This window comes from Rhincodon typus, chromosome 14, assembly GCF_021869965.1.
Source record: "Rhincodon typus isolate 14 chromosome 14, sRhiTyp1.1, whole genome shotgun sequence".
NCBI lineage: Eukaryota > Metazoa > Chordata > Chondrichthyes > Orectolobiformes > Rhincodontidae > Rhincodon > Rhincodon typus.
The window spans coordinates 36,866,367-36,887,381 of NC_063345.1; the positions used below are offsets into that span (position 1 = coordinate 36,866,367).

Here is a 21,015-nt window from a genome sequence, read left to right on the forward strand (position 1 = left end):
GAGGATGTTACCAAGCACGGTAACGAAATGTCTGCGGAACAACAAACTAGCTCGGCGACCCAACCAACCTCAAAACCTTTCAAGCAGCAGCAGATTGAAGTGAATTTTAGATTTTAGCTTTTAGAGCTAATTTAGATAGATGCATTTCCTGGATAACTTCTGTCTGCTGAATTCAACTCAGTCAATCCCACAAACACAACCTTAGGATTGACATGTCTATCCCAAAGATGAAGAAGTTGTCTGAGATTGCTAACTTCCTCCCAATAACCTGCTTAATTTTAATAAGCCTATGTTTGCTATAAACATTCCAGATATTTTAAGAGTTCAGGATTTCTCTGTCTAGAATATATACTTCTCACTTAAAGAATATATAGAGAGTATCAGTTGTAATAGAAAAACTTAAATTGGATGTCTTACTAATTTTATTCTTACTATTCTTTTACCCACCTGGCCAATCACTCATCATGTTGAGACCAGTCACATTTTGTCCGCACGAAAGCCACAATGTATTCATCCTTACGGTGCAGAGAAAGTAATTCACCTGCTCCCACCATGGACTCAGCCGTGCTGCTGGACCCTATGATTGCCAACCTTGTTGATGTCTCCATCTGGAATTCCTTGAGCAAACAGTATGATCTCTTCTTGTCTTTGGCTCAGAACAACATTACCTGCTGTTCCAGTGCAGCTTAGAGGAAAATGTCCAGAGAAGTGTCATTGAACCATTGTTCCACTAGTTGTCTGCCCTGCAATATTTTTCTGATAATAACCAGCTGGTTTGCTTTGTGGACTGAGCTCTGAAGATGTGGGATTGAAAGCTGTTGATCTGGCTGATGATCTTGCAAGTGAACAACTTACATTTCGCAGATTAATGACCTAGGTCTAAAAAATTTATGGTTTGTGCCTTGGAGATGAATGCTGTTGATTTGTTCTCGAATTTGGGTCCTTGGAGTGGCTCCCACAATGCTGCAGAATACTTTGATATACTGCAAAAGTTTCTGGCTTCCTTTTATAAATGGCACCAGCAACTCTGCTCCCTGACACCACATACAACACCTTCCTTCCTGGCCATGACATTTGAACCTCCATCTTTTAAATTGACCAGCCAGCAACAGATTGCATTCAGGAACAAAAACAGAAGTTGCTAGGAAAGCTCAGAAGGTCTGGCAGCATCTGTGAAGACAAATCAGAGTTAATGTTTCAGGCCCGGTGACCCTTCCTCAGAATGTATTCAGCTGGTCACTATCACTCCAAAAGACCATACTGTCCCTTAGTCCACCACTGTGACCTACACAATTGGCATTAAATTCCAACTAATATGTGAAATTCATTACTCCACATTAGAGAAGATGTGAATGCATTAGGGATGGTACAGAAAAGATTTTTGAGAATTTTTCCACTTATGAGGAGTTTCACTTAGAGAATAGTTAGAAGCTGGGCTTATTCTCCTTGGGTTAAAAGAAGATTTGATACAGCTTTTAAAATATTGAACTGTCTAGACAGTGTAGATAGAGAGAGAGAGAGAGAGAGAGAGAGAGAGAGCATTCCTGTTGATAGAAGGGTTGCGAATCGGAGGATACTGATTTAAGATAATTGCCAAAAGAACTAATGGAGACATGAGAAATAAACTTTTAAAGTACTTATTGGCTAGAATCTGGACTGCACTAACTTAAATTCTAAAGAGGATTTGATAATTACCTAAAAGGGTCAAAATATCATGGAGATTGGGAAAGACATCAGGGCTAGCTGAATTGCCGCTCCAGAGCCAGCATTGTTGAATGGCCTTCTGTGTTGTCACCATTTGTCATTTTGTTATTTGTTTCTGTAATGTAACTTAGTTATATAACACCTTGGGTCATTGCACATTATTCCACTGTATTTGTGCTCACACGGTGTTTGGAGTTACACTTATTTGCCTTTTATATAGTTTACAAAAGCACAGTACTATGGCTCAGATTCTTCAGTGTGCTGTGGACATTCTGTACTATGCATCCATAATGCAGCAATTGAACAATGCATGCTATTGAGCAGAAGCAACTGTACTTCCAACATCCGAAGCAAAATCAGAGTGAAGATCGTTTTTAAGATGCCAACTAACAATGTATTTGAAATAAAATAATGTCTCCTAAATTTTTACTAAAAAGGAGTGAAACCATCATCCATGCTTTTAGAGAGCAAACTGAAATCTCAGTTCACAGAACAAGAAGAATAACAACTTGGCTTTTCAATCACTGGAACAGCAAAAACACACGGATGTTGCAGCAGATGTATTTTGGGAAAAAGACCAAGTGGATACCCTTAAGATTTTATCTGATGAAACATTCTTACTCTGCTTTTGTTCTTTGTTCTTTCATTCCTTTGATGAATATGAGCACAATGACCTTTGCCAGAAAAAAAATCATCTATTGCCTTGGAAGTACAATAAAAGTATTTAGTAATGTCCTTTTATTATAGGGGTCCAATGTTGTATGACTTCTGAGCTTCCTCCAGATAATTATTTCATGTTATTTAATTTTGACTGTGATTGCATTTGGCAATCAAAACAATTTTGTAGTTGCATTGAATGCAATGCTGTTTCATTTTGGATTAAAGCATTCGAACAAGGAACTATTGTGGTTTAATTAGCATTCAATTAATACCAAGTTTTGAATCAGCGAATGTTTTATGCCCTGTGTTAATGCATTGTTGTTAAATGAAATATGAAGCCGCACACATTTTATGCCCGTTTGTGGAGTTACTCTGGTATTGATTATAGCTCACTTGCCTGGACCACTGGTTTGCGAAGCTGAGTGACACCAACAGCGGACCAGCTGAGGTCACCATAAGGGCCATGCCATCTTTATCTCACCACAACCACTGACAGGAGTTTTTGCATCACCACGTATTAGTGAGGTGTACCTCCAATGTGGAACATGCATTCCATTGGCAATAAATTATTTAGGAAGCTGTTCTCAAAGAGCCCTGGTAACTTAACGGGAGGTGAGGTCATTTGTGAGGTGGAGAAAGTGACAGAGAACACTGAGTGCCAAAGACGAATGCTTGAAGTTGAGATCATCTGATTTTTGAGAGTAACTTGTGGGATCCTGTAAGGTTTTATTCCTCCCTTTCTTGGTCTTTCGAGTTTATTCTGGATATCGATAGAATTTGAACAGATCGAGCAACTGAAGACGGGGTATGTTTACGAGGCATTGTAGGCCATCAGCAGCTGCTGAATTGTACTCAAATACAATGTGCAACCTCACAGCCAGCAGATCTACCATTTCCATCAACCCTGGTTCAATGAAGAGTGTAGGACAGCATATCATGAGCAACAACCAGCATGCCTAACAATGAGGTGTCAACCTTCTACAGCTACGAAGCAGGACTACTTGTGTACCAAATAGCATAAGCAGAAAGTGAGAGACAGCCATGTGACTCTACATGAACAGATCAGATCTAATCTCTGCAATCCTGCCACATCCAGTCATGAGTGGGGTGGTGGACAACTAAACAACTCACTGGAGGAGGAGGCTCCACAAACATCTCCATCCTCAGTAATGGGGCAGTGAAGCACATCAGTGCAAAAGATAAGCTTGAAGTGTTTGCAACAATCTACAATCAGAAGTGTACAGTGTATGGCAACTTAAACACTTTTCACTTTTTTTTTGTAAAAAATACAAGTGAAAATAAATTAGTATTCTGTTCTATTTCACCTTGGCCTCCTTCAGAGGTCCCCAGCAACACAGATGCCAATCTTTGGCAATTTCGATTCACTCCATGTCATATCAAGAAACAGTTGGAGGTACCAGATACTGCACCCTGACAATATTCTGGCAATAGTACTGAAGACCGGTGCTCCAGAACCTGTCGTACACCTAGCTAAGTAAAGTTACGACACTAGTATCTACCCAACAGTGTGGAAAATTACCCAAGTATGACCTGCCTGGCCAATTTCTGCCTATCAATCTACTCTCAATCATTTGTAAAGCGATGGAAGGTCTCATCAACAGTGCCATCAAGCAGCACCTGTTTAGCAATAACCTGCTGATTGATGCTCAGTTTAGGTTCTGACTGGGCCACTCAGCTCCTGCCCTCATTACAGCCTTGGTCCAAACATGGAAAAAACAACTGAATTGCAAAGGTTAGCTGCAAGTGACTGCCCTTGAAATCAAAGCCATATTTTACTGAGTATGCCATCATGAGGCTCTCATGAATCAGGCAGAAAACTCTCTGCTGGTTGGAGTTATATCTCGAACAAAGGGAGATGGTGTAGTTGTTGGAGCTCAGTCAACTTAAATCCAAGACATCTCTGCAAGAGTTCATCAGGATAGTGCCCGTGAACCAACAAGTCTTCAGCTGCTTCATTAATGACCTTCACTCCATCATAAGGTCAGAGTTGGGGATATTCATTGATGACTACATTATATTCAGCACTATTTGTGATTCTTTAGATACTGAAGCAGTCCATGTCCAATGCAACAAGATCTGGACAATGTCCAGACTTGGACTGACAAGCGGCATTTAATATTCCTACCATGCAAATGGAAGGCAATGACCATCTTCAGCATGAGAGAATCTAACCATCACTCCTTGACCATCAGTGGTATCAACATCACTGAATCCCCCATTATCAACTATCTTCCAGGTTTCCATTAACCACAAACTGAACTGACCTGGACTACTAGCCATCCAAACCACTGTGGTAGTTCGTTACAGTAGCATCCCCTACATTTTCTCCAGTATAGTGGCTCCTGAAGTTACGTAGCCTTAAGTTAGACATCTGTTATCCATTTACAAGGAATCACTTAGCTCAGTTAGTTCAGGTTTTCCTGGTACCCAGTCAGGAAAGCTTTCATTGATTGGTTTGAACTTTCCTGTCTCCTCTGCAGGCTGTTTTATCCCACCTTGCAGCCTTCCTCTACACCTCCCTGTAGTCTTTTTCTCCCCTGAACTTGCAGCTTACTTCTTCTCCCAGTGTTCTTCTACACCTTCCCCTTGCAGCTTCTATTTCTACCCACTCCCTTTGTAGCCTCCTATTACCCCGGCACCCATCTTGCCACCTCCTTCTCCTGCACTCCTCTTGGGTCTCATTCCTCATGCAAATTTCTCCTTCACCAAGCCCCCACACAGCAGACATTTCACCCCTACTATGAACTGAGCAGACAGAACACCTGGCCTCGGCAAAGACAACACCCAGTCTTGGTAAAATGCATCCTCAGCAATGGCCAACCAGTGCTTTGGCCCTGGCAACTCCCTCATTACTAGCACTTACTTTCCTAACTGCTCGTTTTTTCTCCAATCATGAGCAACAAACATGGGAAAGAAATGCAAAACAATTCCTCAGATTTTCTGTTTGTGGGGATTAATTTTTCCTGATTGGTTGCCCAGTGATTGATTTTTTTTTCTGGGCATTTTGGGGGATTGGGTCAAATTTACTATTGTCCCTGTGTATTATAAGTTCTATATGACTGCAAGTGGTGCATTACATAAATGAGTAACTCAGCTGGTACGTGTCCTTTCCAAGTGGTTTCCTTACTACAAGGAAATCAATGGCCCCCTCAAGCTCAAATGAAGAGTGTTCTGCATCAAACTTATATATGACTGGTAACTGTATACCAGTCTGAGATATAGCTGTCTCACATGTGTAACGTTCAGACTAGTTCTCTAACCAGGTGCCTATATAACTGCGTTTCATGCACAGCCTCACCCTTGGGTGCACACATTTAAATATATATTCAGATTAAAAAATGCCTAAAGTGGAAAGGATGACAAATTGTGAAGGAAAGGAGGAGAAAACACTATACAGTGTTTTATTTTACAGGGGCATTTCAGCAGTAAGCATAATTTACTCAACAGGTAACAGTTTGTGATTACAAGGTGTAGAGCTGGATGAACACAGCAGGCCAAGCAGCATCAGAGGAGCAAGAAGGCTGATGTTTCGGGCCTAGACCCTTTTGGTTTTTGGTGAATGGGACATTTGATTCGATCAGCACGCTTTTCAAGGCCATTTTCTAGATCTATTTTCTAGATTCTGTGGACATTTCTGCTCATTGATTTCCAGTAGATATAAAACTTTAATTATATAACTATCTATAAATACCTATTCTTGTCCCATCAAATTTAATTTACTATCTATAGTGCAGTTATCAATTGAAACTTTTATTTTGTTATATTGTACACTCACATACCAATAGTTAGTTAAATCAAATTCAGTTAGAAGCGTGTTTCTAAAAATATGCATCATATCAGTATGTTGTAAATCAAGAATATTAATAATAAGATGGCAACCTGATAAAATTAACTGACTGGGTCCTTAGTTTATAGGTTTATTCGGTGTAGTATATTGCATGCTTAAAAATAGTTTTCTTAGAACACAGGAACTATGGCCGTTTCTTTGGCACTGCTTACAATGAAGCCAGTAAATCTATAGTTATTAGATAGAAACATGGATCTTTCTAGTCAACATGATTTCTTAAGAATCTAAGCGTTTGAGAAAAATATGTTAGGAATACTTAACATGCATTTCTGGATAAACAATCAACATCACTATGTTGCTTGCACAGTTGCTGCAGTGGTTTTTGAAAAGGCTTTTGTATCTGTGTTAATGAGGACAGAATCTATTGCGCAATTAATTGCCTTAGATTTGCAAATTGGCTTCTCACAAGGCACGACTGTACTTCAAAGAGTGTGACAAATGTAAATTTTTGGCATTTCATCAATCCAGTTAATTTTAATTTTGACAAACCATAATAGAAATGGAGATAAAAAATGCAGTTTATGTGGGAGGAATAACAATATAATTCAAAATGTGACAACAGCTGGTGGGGAGTAGACTGCTACTTAACAACACAAAACAGCCAGCAAACTTTTACATGAAAAGTCTTCAAAGGAAAACTAGTCAAAGGAAGTCAATGAACTCTATTTAGCCTTTTAAAAGATTCCTTTCCTTCCCTTGTATTTGCCCAAGAGCTGGTAAAATTTTCTAGCTTTGATGAAGGTCATCAAGCTGAAATCATGTGAAGCTCATTTTTAGGCTAAGTGTCATTTTTGTCGAATTTTGAGAGAGTTTTCCACTGGAAAGTCTACTGGGAACACTTGGCCTACCTTACCAAACTCACCTCATTAATGACTTGCCCCACATCAACATTGCCCCTCTCACCTGATGCCAACTTATCATTTCCAGAAGAACTTGTCATTCACCAGACATGTAGCAGAAGACTGGCATCCCTGGCACCCATGTCATGTTTGAAAGGCCACTGTCACCAAGACAAGTGTTGGCAATCCACCATTGCCTTTCTCCAGCAACATAGTGGCTCATCAACCTCAAAGCCACATTGTCCAGAGCACATATCTTGCATGGCTGACACTCCTTTGCACATTTAACCTGCTTCTCTCACCCTAGTCACTGTTCAACCACCAGGCCACAGTTTGTCTGTCTTTAGCTACATCTCATCTGGAAAGTCTCATTAGTTCTCTGTCACCAATGCCCACTGTAGTCCCAGGTCTTGTCATTGTCCAGTAGGGAAGTATCATATTGCAAGCTCGACGATAATTCCAAAAGTTAGCTTTTATTTACAGTCAGCAAAAAGACAACAAAATGATTAGAGGCTGCAGTTTGCCTTCATTATACAAACCAAATTCTGGCATGATGACCAACAACTATTTAATATTCCACGATTGTCTACTGCATCTAGATTTCATCCACTGGAAGCGGATGTCAATCAGGTCGTGTCTGGTTTGTAGTGCTTAACACAGCTGAACTCTGTCATACACAGGGAGAGCTTCCCTCTCTCCAGGTTCTGATCTTTCTCCTCGGAAGATTGCTGTCATTCTCCGAGTCCCGCAGCATCCATCGCCTCATTGTCTCCTCCAACTGTGCAGAGCACAGCATGACAGGATGATGCAGCACACTCTATCTAGACTATTCTGTAGGGTCCACCCTTGGACCGATCCAGGCAGCATAGCCACATCTTCAGGAGCTCTACTATTTCCTCCACTTTCTAAGGTCGCAGCGTGTGCACTAATATGGTGAAGGTGCCATGCCAGCCGAGTGTGCAATACGTTAGATCAAAAACAGAGTGCCTGTTGTGCTCCACCCCCTTTCTCATCCCAGACCCACATCAAACATTCAACTTTTCATTACATGCAGTAAAGATCTTCTTAATACTTTCACAGATCCTCAGAATCCCTCCAGCGTGGAAACAGACCATTTGGCCCAACAAGTCTGAAGGGCATCCCACCCAGACTCACCCCCTATCCTACAACTCTGCACTGTCCATGGCCAATCCACCTAACCTACACATTCCCTGGTCACTATGGACAATTTAGCAAGACCAATCCACCTAACCTTTAAGGGGAGGCGATGGCCTAGTGGTATTATCATTGGACTATTAATCCAGAGACCCAGATACTGTTCTGGGGACCCAGGTTCGAATCCCACCATGGCAGATGGTGGAATTTGCATTCAATAAAAATATCTGGAATTAAGAGCCTAATGATGACTATGAATCCATTGAGAATTCTCGGAAAAACCCATCTGGTTCACTAATGTCCTTTAGGGAAGGAAACTGTCATCCTTACCTGATCTGGCCTACGTGTGACTCCAGACCCACAGCAATGTAGTTGACTCTTAATTGCCCTCTGGGCAATTAGGGATGGGCAATAAATACTGCCTGGCCAGCGACGCCCTCATCCCGTGAATGAATAAAAAAACCCTACACATCTTTGGAAAGTGGGAGGAAACGGAAGTGCCCAGAGGAAACCCAAAGCAGATACAGGGACAACGTGCAAACTCCACACATCCAGTCATCCAAGGCTAGAATTGAACCCGGGTCCCTGGTGCTGTGAGGCAGCAGTGCTAACCACTGTGACCACAAAACTATATATATTAAGTTTGTTATTGCAAAAGGAAAAAGATCGTCTGTAAAAAAGGATTTTGGAGTGGTGGAAGGGAGATTTTACAAAGTAAGGCAGGTCTGGCCAAAGTAGACTGGGAACAGCTACTTCTGGGTAAATTTACAGCAGAAGAGTGTGGGCATTCAATTGTCATTATCAAGAGTACAGGCTCAACATGTTCCCTTTGGGGTGAAACGTAGGAGTAAAAAGTCCAGAGAAGCCTAGATACCCAGGAATGTTCAGGACTGAGAAAAAAGAGGGGAGGCTTTAAACATGTACAAAGGGAGCTAATCAGTGGAGGCACTGGAAGAGTATAGGAAGTGCAGTGAGTACTTATGAAAGCAATTAGAGAGCAAAGAGGTGCTGTGTAGAAACACTGGCGGGAAAAATTAGAGAGATTCCCAAGATATTCAGTAAGTATATCAAGGGGAAGAGGACAACCAGGAAAAGAGTAGGGCTTAGTAGGGTCTAAGGGGACACTCTGTGTGTGGGGTCCAAGGATATTGGTGAGGTCATAGAGTCATAGAGCTGTACAGTATGGAAACAGACCCATCGGCCCAACATATCCATGCTGACCAGATATCCTAAATTAATCTAGTTCCATTTGTCAACATTTGGCCCATATCCCTCTAAGCCCTTCCTATTCATGTATCTGTCCAGGTGCGTTTTAAATGTTGTAATTGTACCAGCCTCCACCACTTCCTCTGGCAGCTCATTCCATACACACCACCCTCAGCATGAAAAAGTTGCTCCTTAGGTCCCATTTAAATTTTTCCCCTCTCACCTTAAACCAATGCCCTCTATTTTTGGACTCCCCTACCTACGAGAAAAGACGTTGGCTATTCACCTTATCTATGCCCTTTATGACTTTATAAACTTCTATAAGGTCACGCCTCAGCCTCCATTGCTGTAGGAAAAATAGCCCCAGCCTAATTAGCCTTTCCCTATAGCTCAAAAACTTCAACCCTGGCAACATACTTGCAAATCTTTTCTGAACTCTTTTAAGTTTTACAACATCCTTCCTATAGCAGGGCAACCAGAACTGAACACAATATTCCAAAAGTGGCCTAACCAATGTCCTGTACAGCAGCAACATGATGCCCCAACTCCTAAACCTAATGTACTCACCAGTAAAGGCAAGCATACCAAACGCCTTCTTTACTATCCAGTCTACCTGCAACTCTACTTTCAGGGAACTATGAACCTGTACTCCAATGTCCCTTTGTTCAGCAACACTCCCCAGGATCTTGCCATTAAGTGTATATGTCTCACCCTGATTTGCCTTTCCAAAATACAACATCTCACATTTATTTAAAAATCCGTGTGCCACTCCTCAGCCCACCAGCTGAGTATTTGACATTTGTTTTCACGTTGGAGAAGGAGGATGTAGATACAGAATTTGGGAAGAGGGTCTGAGAGACTCTTAAGCACTTTGATATAGGGAGTTAGGTATTGAAGGTTTTGGTGGGCGTAAAAGTGGATGAATTACCAGGTCCGGATGAGTTTTATCCCAGGCTGCCATAAGAGATGAGGGATGAAATTACAGCGACTCGGAGTCAAATTTTTAATTCCTCTCTGGCATTTTTCCTTATTATCAACCCCCACCCAGTCAATCCTTGTGTCAACTGCAAACTTACTTATTATCCCTCCCACATTCTAATCTATATCGTTTGTATATCTCATGCACAATAAGGGGCCCAGCACTGATCCCTGTGGTAGGTGGAACTGCAGCAGAGAGCATGTTAGGCCACAAAGTGGAGAGAGGTTATTGGTAATGACTTCAATAGTGTCCATAGCTGGACATAGAGGACCAAGGTGGGTAACATTAATATGAAATGTCATAACTAAAGGGTAGGAGGAAAATTGGAGGCAAAATTCAATGTGGTGGATCTCCACAGGGGTTGATGAGCGGAAATGTACTGTTGGGGGGTAGTACAAGGTGAAAGGGCACATGGAAGTTTGGGGGATGCTTCCAGGCAACATGGTGCTGATGGTGTCCACTGTGAGCTCAGGTGTGAGCCATCATTTGCCATCCTCTAGATGTTAACTAGAATTGAAAGATGCCCGGTCAATGCTGTCACTGGATAGATCAGTGTCACCTTGAAGGACAAAAGTGTATTAGTCACGTCATGAAGCTAAGACAATGAAGGGGCAAATACGTGAAGCTTGTGGTTCCAAATCGCAGCTACATTTCAGTTGCAATTATATCTTCATTCATTTCCATTGTATGCAGAGAGAATGTGTTTAGGGTTCAAATGCTGTCCAAAGCGGACTTCCATTAGGCCAGTAGTGTTTGAAAATTGAACACTGGTATCTTAATTATGCAGAAGTTTGTCACAATGACTTAAATAGAACTGAATGCTGGCAAAAATGACCCATTATTTTTGAAATTTCCAAGGATGCTGTGAGACGCAGAGAATATCAACTCTTCATCTGTCAGAGAACACTACAGTACACAAGGGCCCATTGAGTCGAGACACCAAAATCTACTCTCGATCTACACTAATCTCACGTTCTAACACTTGGCCCATAGCCTTGAATGTTATGACATTTTAAGTGTCCACCAAATACCTTTTTAAAGGTTGTGAGGTTTCCAGCCTTGACTGCCCTCTTTGACAGTGAATTCCAGATTCCCACCACCATTTGGGAATGAAAAGTTTCTTTGAAATCCTCTGTAAACCTCCTGTCTTTCATCTTTAATTTATACCTACCTAATTGACCCTTCAATTAAAGGGAAAAGCTGCTTTCTGTCCACCCTATCCATGCCCCTCATAATCTTATACAACTCAGTTAGCTCCCCTATCAGTCTTCTCCGCACTAAAGAAAACAACCAGAGCATGTCCGCCCACTCATTTTGTGTCTTGAAAAATATAGTTCATACGTCTGCAGGGCCTGATGGGGTGAGGGATAGAAGGAAATTTGTCAAAACGTACAACAGGAGAGAAATCACTGGAGGAGCCACACACCTTCAACGGAGACAGTCATACACACGCTTGCCAGAGCCAGCTTGGTAGAGATTAAATGGGTGGCCTCCTCCATATTTTGCTCCCGCCTACTTTGTGCCTGTGATAAACCTGACTGTTTTACTTGGGCTTGTTTGTGTGTCATTAATGACCATGGGATTATCTTTTGACAAGAGCTGAGCAGGTGCCTGGTCCATAGCAGTCCTTTGAGTGTCAAAGACCCCTGGTGCGCTTCCACGAAGGAGAAGTTGTGGAGATGTGCCAGTGATGTGTTCATCAGATTGTGCTCACAAGTCTCATCTAGGTGAAAATGTCTATGCTGGTGAAGGGTGCAGGTGAAATCCTCTGCACCATCTGAGAGTTCAGTGCATTCACTGGAGTTGAATGTCTCTGGCTCTGGCTCTAGCCTCTTGTCAGTGGAGAATTGCTGTATACCACAAGTGTCTAAATGCGAGAACAGAGGGAATTAGTTGTCTATGAGGGTTTGAAACTTGTGCAGATTAAGATTGAATTAGCACTAGTGTTAATGGAAGACCAATGTAGGACAGCATAATAAATATACTAGATTGGCTGACCATTGAGGCCCCCCTGTCTCCACATGATTAGTTATGGTCTTCTCCAGCATATCTTATATTTTCTCTTGAGATAACAAGGTGTGGAGCTGGATGAACACAGCAGGCCAAGCAGCATTAGAGGAGCAGGAAAGCTGACGTTTCGGGTCTAATGTGAGGAGCATTGAACTGAATGGAGGCCAGAATACATGATGCATGGTCAGTATAGGTGATTAGGTGTCCTCAGTAAGCAAGTATAAAGTGTAATGGCATTGTGGGTCTACCTACACCAAATGGATTGCATCAGTTCGCAAAAGCATGTCACTGCCATCTTCTCAAGGGCAACTAGGGATGGGCAATAAATGCTGGGCTAGCCAGTGATGCCCAAGCCTGTTTACTAATAAAAAATATAGGATAGGAAAAGTTAGTAGTTTGGAAGGATGAAGATGGGTGCAGTACATTGAGTGGATATGATGCTTGCAATACTGAAAGCTGTAGTCCATGAGCTTTGATGAAATTTGTGTGCACTTCTCAGGTTAGAATGAGTGGTGCCCCTGTATGTGTGAGGTAGCAACGAGAAGATGGTGGCAGTTAACCTTGAAGAGCACAGAAGTACATTTACCGTCTTCTTGTTCTGCTGGACATTGTGTTGCACCCAAAATGCATCACTGTCTTAGGCTGTTATCTCAATCCAGGCTAGTTTGGTATGGTGACACGGCCTTCTGCAGTCATCAGCGGGCTAAAGAATGGACTTCTTCTATCCACCAGTCCTGGTCCCTGTCCACAAAATGAGCTGTGAATTTTCCATTCTGTACCATATTGTCCAGCACTATAAGGTAAAGGTCAGCTCCTGGTTTTAACATCTGAAGTAGTGTGCAGCTAGGCTTTAGATATGGTGCTAGTAGTGTAAACATCAGAAACTGTTGGCACTGGCAAGCATTTCTGCTCTACCGCTGCACATTTCCACAAAAACACCAGTGAAGAACCTGGTTTCACAATTAATCAGGTGAAGAGTGGGAGTTTGTGTGAGAAAAATCACTCCAAGCCATGGCAGACCAGGTATCTCACTTGACAACGTACTTTAATAGCAAATGGGAAAATTCCACTGTGTTACTGAATGAATTTCAAATAAGTTAAACTCATTCCTTAGACCTTGGATTGCCTTTTCATCAACATTGACTTTTCTGAGTAAATCAGCACTTAATTATATTTTCCACGATGAATTAGTACAGATTTGGTGCACATTACAGCTGGATTTGAGATTTTTGTCATTCACGTCTATTAAGTAGTACTTGGCTTTTGAATGAATGATTTTATGTACAGTGCGAAATACTGTAAAATATCATGAAAAGCTTTCATTTGTCATCACAATACAACACCATTTTGGTAGTTTAAGAATAATAAGGAAAGGAAAAGATATAGCTTAAAGAGAAGTCCATCTACATTTGAGTTCTGTGCTGGCTCAGAACCACTATCCTAGCACCACCTCCCGCACCAGGCAGTCAGAGTGAAAGGAAAAAGATTATAGGTGTATCATGACTACACAACTCTCTTCATTGTGACTGCACAATTCCCTTTATTGTGACCGCACAATTCTCTTCTGTTTGCAAACTGCCACTTTTACTTAGAGCCTTTAACATATCTAAAACCTGAGCAAGATAACGCTTGCCTCACAAAAGGTGGAAAGTTATAACATTTTTTGCAATGATTTGCTAACCTCCCCTTTATGGATGTAATTGAGACTGACATAGTTGATTTTTCCCTCCAAAGTATATTGGAGATGTGAGAAAGTATTCGTTCTAACAGCTGTTCATAGTTCCCGGAAAGATGTGTATCATGTTGTAACATCTGTTCCTTGGTATTGACATAGCTTTGAGGTGAACAGCTGCAGTGAAGCAGGAGTCAGAATTTTGAGGCACTGACCTCATTTTCAAGGCAGCAAGTGGGCAGCTGGTTGAATTAAGGCTGCCCAAACTAGGCCCCCTTTGTCATCAACAAGTGCAAAGATGATGGGAGAAAGTCACAAGTGCAGTTAGAGTTGCCAAGTTGAAGTGTTCCGGGTTATATTAGTTGATTATACACCTATAGGCTTTATCCTTTCACCCTGATGCGCCAGCACAGGTGGCAGTGAGGCAGCTGGCTCAGAACCTGAACGTAGATGGACTTTTGGTTAAGCTAGAGATAGTGAGAAATGCCGATGCTGGAGTCAGAGATAACACAGTGTGGAGCTGGAGGAGCACAGCAGGCCAGGCAGCATCAGAGGAGCAGGAAAGTTGACATTTCGGGTCAGGACCCTTCTTCAGACCCGAAACGTCAACATTCTTGCTCCTCTGATGCTGCCTGGCCTGCTGCGGTCCTCCAGCTCCACGCTGTGTTATCTCTGTTTTTGGTTAAGCTTTATCTTTTTCTTTGCTTCTGAAGGAGCATTTAAAATTTTCTTGATGCCACAGAACTTTTAGCCCGAATTTTGAAGAAAGCTTCCTGCAAAGATCTGGGTAGGATTTCACTTTTCCTGACTGACATTGTACTGACATTACTTTGAATCTACTGCCTAGTAATTGTTCAGTAACAATTGTTCTTGATGTTACCAAGAGGGCTAATAGTCTAACAACATTGGAAACCTGGAAATACATGGACTAACTTATGCTTTTTACAAATTTTCCAGAGTATGAACAAATAAATGCATAATAGAAGCTAAAATATCAGATTCAAAATTAAAAAAATGTTCACAAGAGAAAATCCCTGAATTTTTTTCAGCATTGTAAAAAGTTGGCATTACATAAATGTTTTCTAGTTTTCTAGGGCCAAGAAAATTCCACAGTGGTAGTTATGATCTGATATGAGTTGCTAAAAATCCAGTTACACCCGATTAACATGATAACATTTTGGGGAGGCTTTTTGACAGTGATATTACACTGTAAAAAGGAGATGTTCTTGTGTTTCAGTGATTTCTAATTACTTTCAATATGCAGGGTACAGTGCACCCTATGGAGAAGCCTGGGATTCCTAACAGTAATTTTTGGATTTCTGCATACAGAAGAATAATGACAAAGATTGCTAACAGATGTGCTGTCATTAATATCACAAAATCTCAACCAATAAAAACTTGCCTAAGCCAGATCTCTGTAGCACCATTGCCCCCAGTAAATGAATGGTGTATTTCTGATAATTAGAGCGGCACAGTGGCTTAGTGGTTAGCACTGCTGCCTCACAGCACGAGCAACCCAGCTTCGATTCCACCCTTGGGCAACTGTGTGCAGTTTGCACATTCTCCCCATGTCTGCATGGGTTTTCTCCGGGTGCTCCAGTTACCTCCCATAGTCCAAAATGTGCAGATTAGGTGGATTGGCCATGCTAAGTTGCCCATAGTGTCCAGGGATGTGTAGTTTAGGTGCATTAGCCATGGGAAATGCAGGCTTACAAGGATAGGGTAAGGGGATGGGTCATGTGGGATGCTCTTCGGAGGATTGGTGTAGACTTGGTGGGCCGAAAAGCCTGTTTCCATGCTGTAGGGATTCTGAGGAGTTGGGACGTCTTGTTGCAGTCGTACAGGATATTGGTGAGGCTACTTTTGGAGTACTGTGTACAGTTCGGGTTGCCCTGCTATTGGAAGGATATTGTTAAATTAGAGTGGGTTCAGAAAAGATTTTACCAGAATGTTGCCAGGATTGGAGAGTTTGAGTTATAAGGATAGGCTGGGACTTTTTTCACATGTGCATAGTAGATGACCTTACAAAGGCTTATAAAATGATGAGAGGCGTAGACAAGGTGAATAGCAAAGGTCTTTCCCCTAGTGTGGGCGAGTTCAAAACTAGGGGGCGTATTTTTAAGGTGAGAAGAGAAAGATTTAAAAGGGACTGAGGGGCAAATTTTTCATGCAGAAGGCTGTCCGTATATGGAATGAACTGCCAGAGGAAGCAGTAGATGCAGGTATAGTTACAGCATTTAAAAAACATTTGGACAGGTACATGAAGAGGAAAGATTTAGAGGGATATGGGCCAAGTACAGGCAAGTGGGACTGGTTTAGTTTGGCAAACTTGGTCTGCATGGATGAGTTGGACCGAAGGGCCTGCTTCTGTGCTGTATGTCTTTGTGACTCTATGGTCCAGAAGATGGAATACTAGGATCCCAATTTTCAGATTGAAATAGATGAACACTATTCTTTTTCACTCCATAATACTGGATCCATTTCAAAATGTTTCTTTCTCAGGATTAGTGGAGCCATAGAGGAACCATATTGTGTTCCTACTACCTCCATTAATGATGCATGGACCTCATGGAAACTGGTTTATAATTGACTGAGTGATTCACACTTAAACACTAAGCATTCTCAGCAGGTCAACCTCAAGATTAGTGTATTTCACAAAGCCGGTATTTGGAATTGTTTTACATTATATTTCCCTGAACATCCCAAGTTTAGAGTGCCCAGAGACTCTTTGACCCTTATTCAAAATCTGTTGTTGCTGCTGTCGCATCTAATGCCCACATGATGGTGCCACATGACAGAAATAAGTTTTGTTCTGGTGAGTAAATATAATTCAATCATTAATGCAGGTTTAAAAAAATGTAGTTAAAGTTAGCATTGTTTATTACTAACAAGTAGGCTGGTACCAGAAACAAACACAGAAAATGCTGGAGAAACTCAGCAAGTCTGGTAGCATCTGTGGAGAGAGATACAGAGCTAGTTTTTGAATTTGTTATGGACAGATCACACCCCCTCAAGATATATTAAGAAGATAGTTTAGACCGTAACTTTTTATAGTTTTAAAGGTAAGTGTAAGGTGTTGCATTCCTAATGCAATTTGATTGGTGAAACTACTTAAGCAAAACACAAGGCCTGGATTTGAGCAGACTGCTCAATACCTTTGTCTCAATCTTTCTTCATTAAAAACAAAGGACAAAATACACTTCTTAAAGTCACAGTATTGTCACAAATCCAATATGACTCTTCTTCAGAGCTGACCTGAAAGTAAGTTCCAGTTCATGGGACACTGACATTAGTAATGAAATGATGTGGTTAATGAAGAGTAGAGCCAAGACCAAAGGAAGATATGGAGAGTACAAATCTAAGAATAAACCAATAAATAAGATTAGAAATTGCAAAAAATTAAAATAGTAAACCTAAACAGTCTAGGCAGAATCTTACCACGCCTGTGCAATGTGGGCTATGGTGAGATTTATGGCAGAATCATGCAATCAGTCTGGCAAAGCCTATCTCACTCCATCTTTTATGCACTTGCCAAGCAGTGAGGCAAATTTCTCACTAGACAACAGCAATTTGCAAATTAAGAAGTATTATAGCTTGTTAAGTGCCTTATTAAATCCACAACTCACCTTATTAATAGTCAACTTCCTATCTTCCCAAATGCACTGTGCAAACTACACATCGAGAATGCTCACAGCTGGCTGCAAGGAGCCTCCATTTTGCTCAGCACCTAACAGCATCTTAGGACATAACCTATGGTCACCAACCACATGCAACTTCTCATATATGGAATTTGGCATTCGACATTTGTCAAAGTCTCCCAACCATCTTGACACGTCTCTGATCAACTTGTAGGATGCTTAGGAAGCAGAGACTTTCATTGCAGAGTACACCAATAACTAGCAATGAAAGGCCACTGCAAGGACACTATTGCAGGGCAGTCACCTAGCTCTCAGAATGGACCAGGGTGCAACTCAAGTCTGTTCGCTTAGTGTTTTCATGATTGTTCATTTAGCGCGTACCTGCATACTTGCAGCACCCATGCAAATTAATTAAACAGGTATTTTGCATTGGTATGCTCTATAGTGGATGCAAGTAATATCCCAGAAGCAGTTTTAAGTTAGGAAATTGAAGGGAGGGAGAGACTCAAAAATTACAGTCACCACAGAAACATATAGAATAAAATGTTGGAGCTGTTGGCTAACAACTGCCCGTATCCTGATGGATTTCATGCTAGCGTCTTAAAAGAGGTTGCGAATTTGACATAACTTGGCAAAACTTCCCTGATTTGGGGAAAGACCCTTTAGATTGGAAGAAAGCAGTCTGGTATCATTATTCAAAAGGAAGGAAAGCAGATAGCAGGAATCAACAGGCCAGTTAGCTCAACATCTGTCATTGGGAAAATGATGGAAGCTATTTTTAAAGTTGTTAAAACAGGAATATTTGGGTAAGTTCAAGATAATCAGGCGGATCATTACTATTTTGTGAAAAGGAAATCATTTTGAATCAATCGATTGGAGTTCTTTGAGGAGATAATGGGTGGGGATAAAGGATGACCAGTGAATGTACTGTGGTTAGATTTCCAGAAAGCATTTGAGAAAGTATCACATCGGAAGCCATTTATGAAAATAAAAGTCCATAGTGTAGTTGGTGGAATATTTGTGGAAATAAATGACTGGCTAGCAAGCAGGAAGCGTAATGCATGGATAAATGGGCCTTTTTCATTTTGGCAGGAAGTAAGGAATGGTGTGTGAGGAATTGGTACTGAGACCTCAACTTCTTATGTTTTATATAAATGAGGTGGATGGAGGAGTGGAAAGTTTGGCTGCCAAATTTGCTGATGACACAAAGATAGGTAGGTTGTGTGACTACCATGTCCAAGTTAAGCAATTTCGTAGATCCCAAGAAGTATAGAAGTTATATTAGTGAGGCACTTCTCATCTTAGAGAAGCATCCTGGATAGCAGTATATTTTAGAGATCCTTCAACTCTTAGGTTCCTAAGTGCAGCCAAGACACAGCACTTTAATGTGGAGATAACTGGCTCCCAAGGTAATGTGAGCACTTTGTAGTAGGGTCGTGCCTCCACTCATGTTCCATACTTTTGGCTATCTTGTGTGTTTTTAGGATATAATCATTCACGAGTGCACACTTTTATGAATGCAAAGGTTCGTTATAACTTTGCACTGAGTGAGGGAGTACAGACTCATTCAAGTATTGATGATAATCAAAACTCACCTACCATCCAAGGCCAGCCTCATAGCAGAAACATATGCATGATACTTCAGCAGACCAAAAACACTAATACTCACTTCTCTTCAAGTGAATGTGCTGATATGAACATTTCTTCCTTATTGTGCAGTTGAAGTTTGAAGTCTGGTTGAAGATTGCGCACTTTCCATGTCATGTTCCAATGAGTGAGTTCCAGGCTCCACCAATAATCAAGATTCTTCACCTGTCCCTCCCCACACCAAACCTTCATGTACCATTTTACTGCTGTCTTTGTCAACCCCATCAGCATTCAGGCTCCTCACATTCCTTTTAACAATCAATCTCCGTAATCCTCCTCCTCAGCTGTTGGCTTGCCATATTATAATGCAGTTTCTTATCTGACATTGATATCAGAATGCTATTGACAGTTGCTATGGTGAGTCTATGTTTGGCATGAGAATGAGAGACGGTAAAATATGCAAGTATTTCTAAAGTGCATTTTAAATGCCTCAATGTCAGCATTTCATCTTACTTCAGTTTCAAAAGTTATTTAAATGACTTAATCCTTTCTCATTTTAGAAACCAGTTCCGCATGAAAAGCAGGATGAGTAGGATTGTTGCAGATGTCATCTGTACTAGCACCAAAGGCAACCTTTGACCAATGACTGCAAGTCCCCACACGTCCTCATCTGAAATGTTGTGAACCAAATTCTTAAAGCGAAACAATATCTTTCCAGCTCCTACACCACTTGACTTTCCACCTCAATGCACTAAAACACCCTCCATCACACCCACAAAGGGGAAGATTGTCTATAGCAGGTACAAATAACATTGGGAGTCCATTGTGAATATGTATTCAGTGTGCACTGAAGAAAGTTGAGTTTGTTTTGTGAGGAGCTACATTGATTGATAAGATGTAGTTCAATGCAAGTTTAGCACAATATTCACCACCAGGATAATCTATCTAGATATTTTTTAATTTAGTGATAGTAAGAGTTTACTGCAAAAAGCTTCAGGTGAGATAATTGGACTTTAAGATTTTTAAGTAGTTTTAATGGTTTATTTTATTTCCTTTTTGTAGATATTCGGGAATTTTATGAAGTGACCTTAACTGCTGCGCTCAAACCTACTGATCATAATCTTCTAGCAAGCAATCTATTTTCAACTGAGATGGGGAGGAAATCAACATTTACAAGGATTGAATTTCTCAGTTTAGAGGTGAGTAACTTAATTGTCTACACAAAAACAATAAAATTGCAAGCTCTGGGAATCCCAAACAAGAACAGGGAATTGAAAACATTTAACTGGTCAGGTAACATCTGTGAAGTATAGTTAGATATAGTCTTAGGGCTAGAAGGTTTAAAGGATTTGAGGAGAAAGCAGGAACAGGGTACTGAGATGGATGATCAGCCATGATCATATTGAATGGCAAAGCAGGCTTAAAGGGTTAAATGGCCTACTCCTCATATTTTCTGTGTTGCTGTGTTGTATATAGATTAACGATTCAGGTGCAAAGACATCATCAAAAATCAATTGATCAAAATGTAAGACAACAAGGTGCAGGGCTGGATGAACACAGCAGGCCAAGCAGCATCATAGGAGCAGAGAGGCTGACGTTTCGGGCCTAGAAAAAACGTAGGTGGATTTTTTTCCGCCTTTTAAGTAATGTACATTTTGATCAAAGATAGTAGGAACTGCAGATGCTGGAGAATCCGA

General features: G+C 41.1%; 1 protein-coding gene across 1 annotated transcript in view; it reads left to right on the top strand.

Annotated features, from left to right (window-relative positions):
* Positions 1 to 21,015, top strand: part of dlg3 (discs, large homolog 3 (Drosophila)) — a 474,567-nt gene that overhangs the window by 43,754 nt on the left and 409,798 nt on the right. Inside the window, exon 3 of the mRNA XM_048604865.1 lies at positions 20,381 to 20,517. Within this exon, the coding sequence (XP_048460822.1) occupies positions 20,381 to 20,517 (137 nt within the window). The remainder of the gene's footprint in view (positions 1 to 20,380; positions 20,518 to 21,015) is intronic.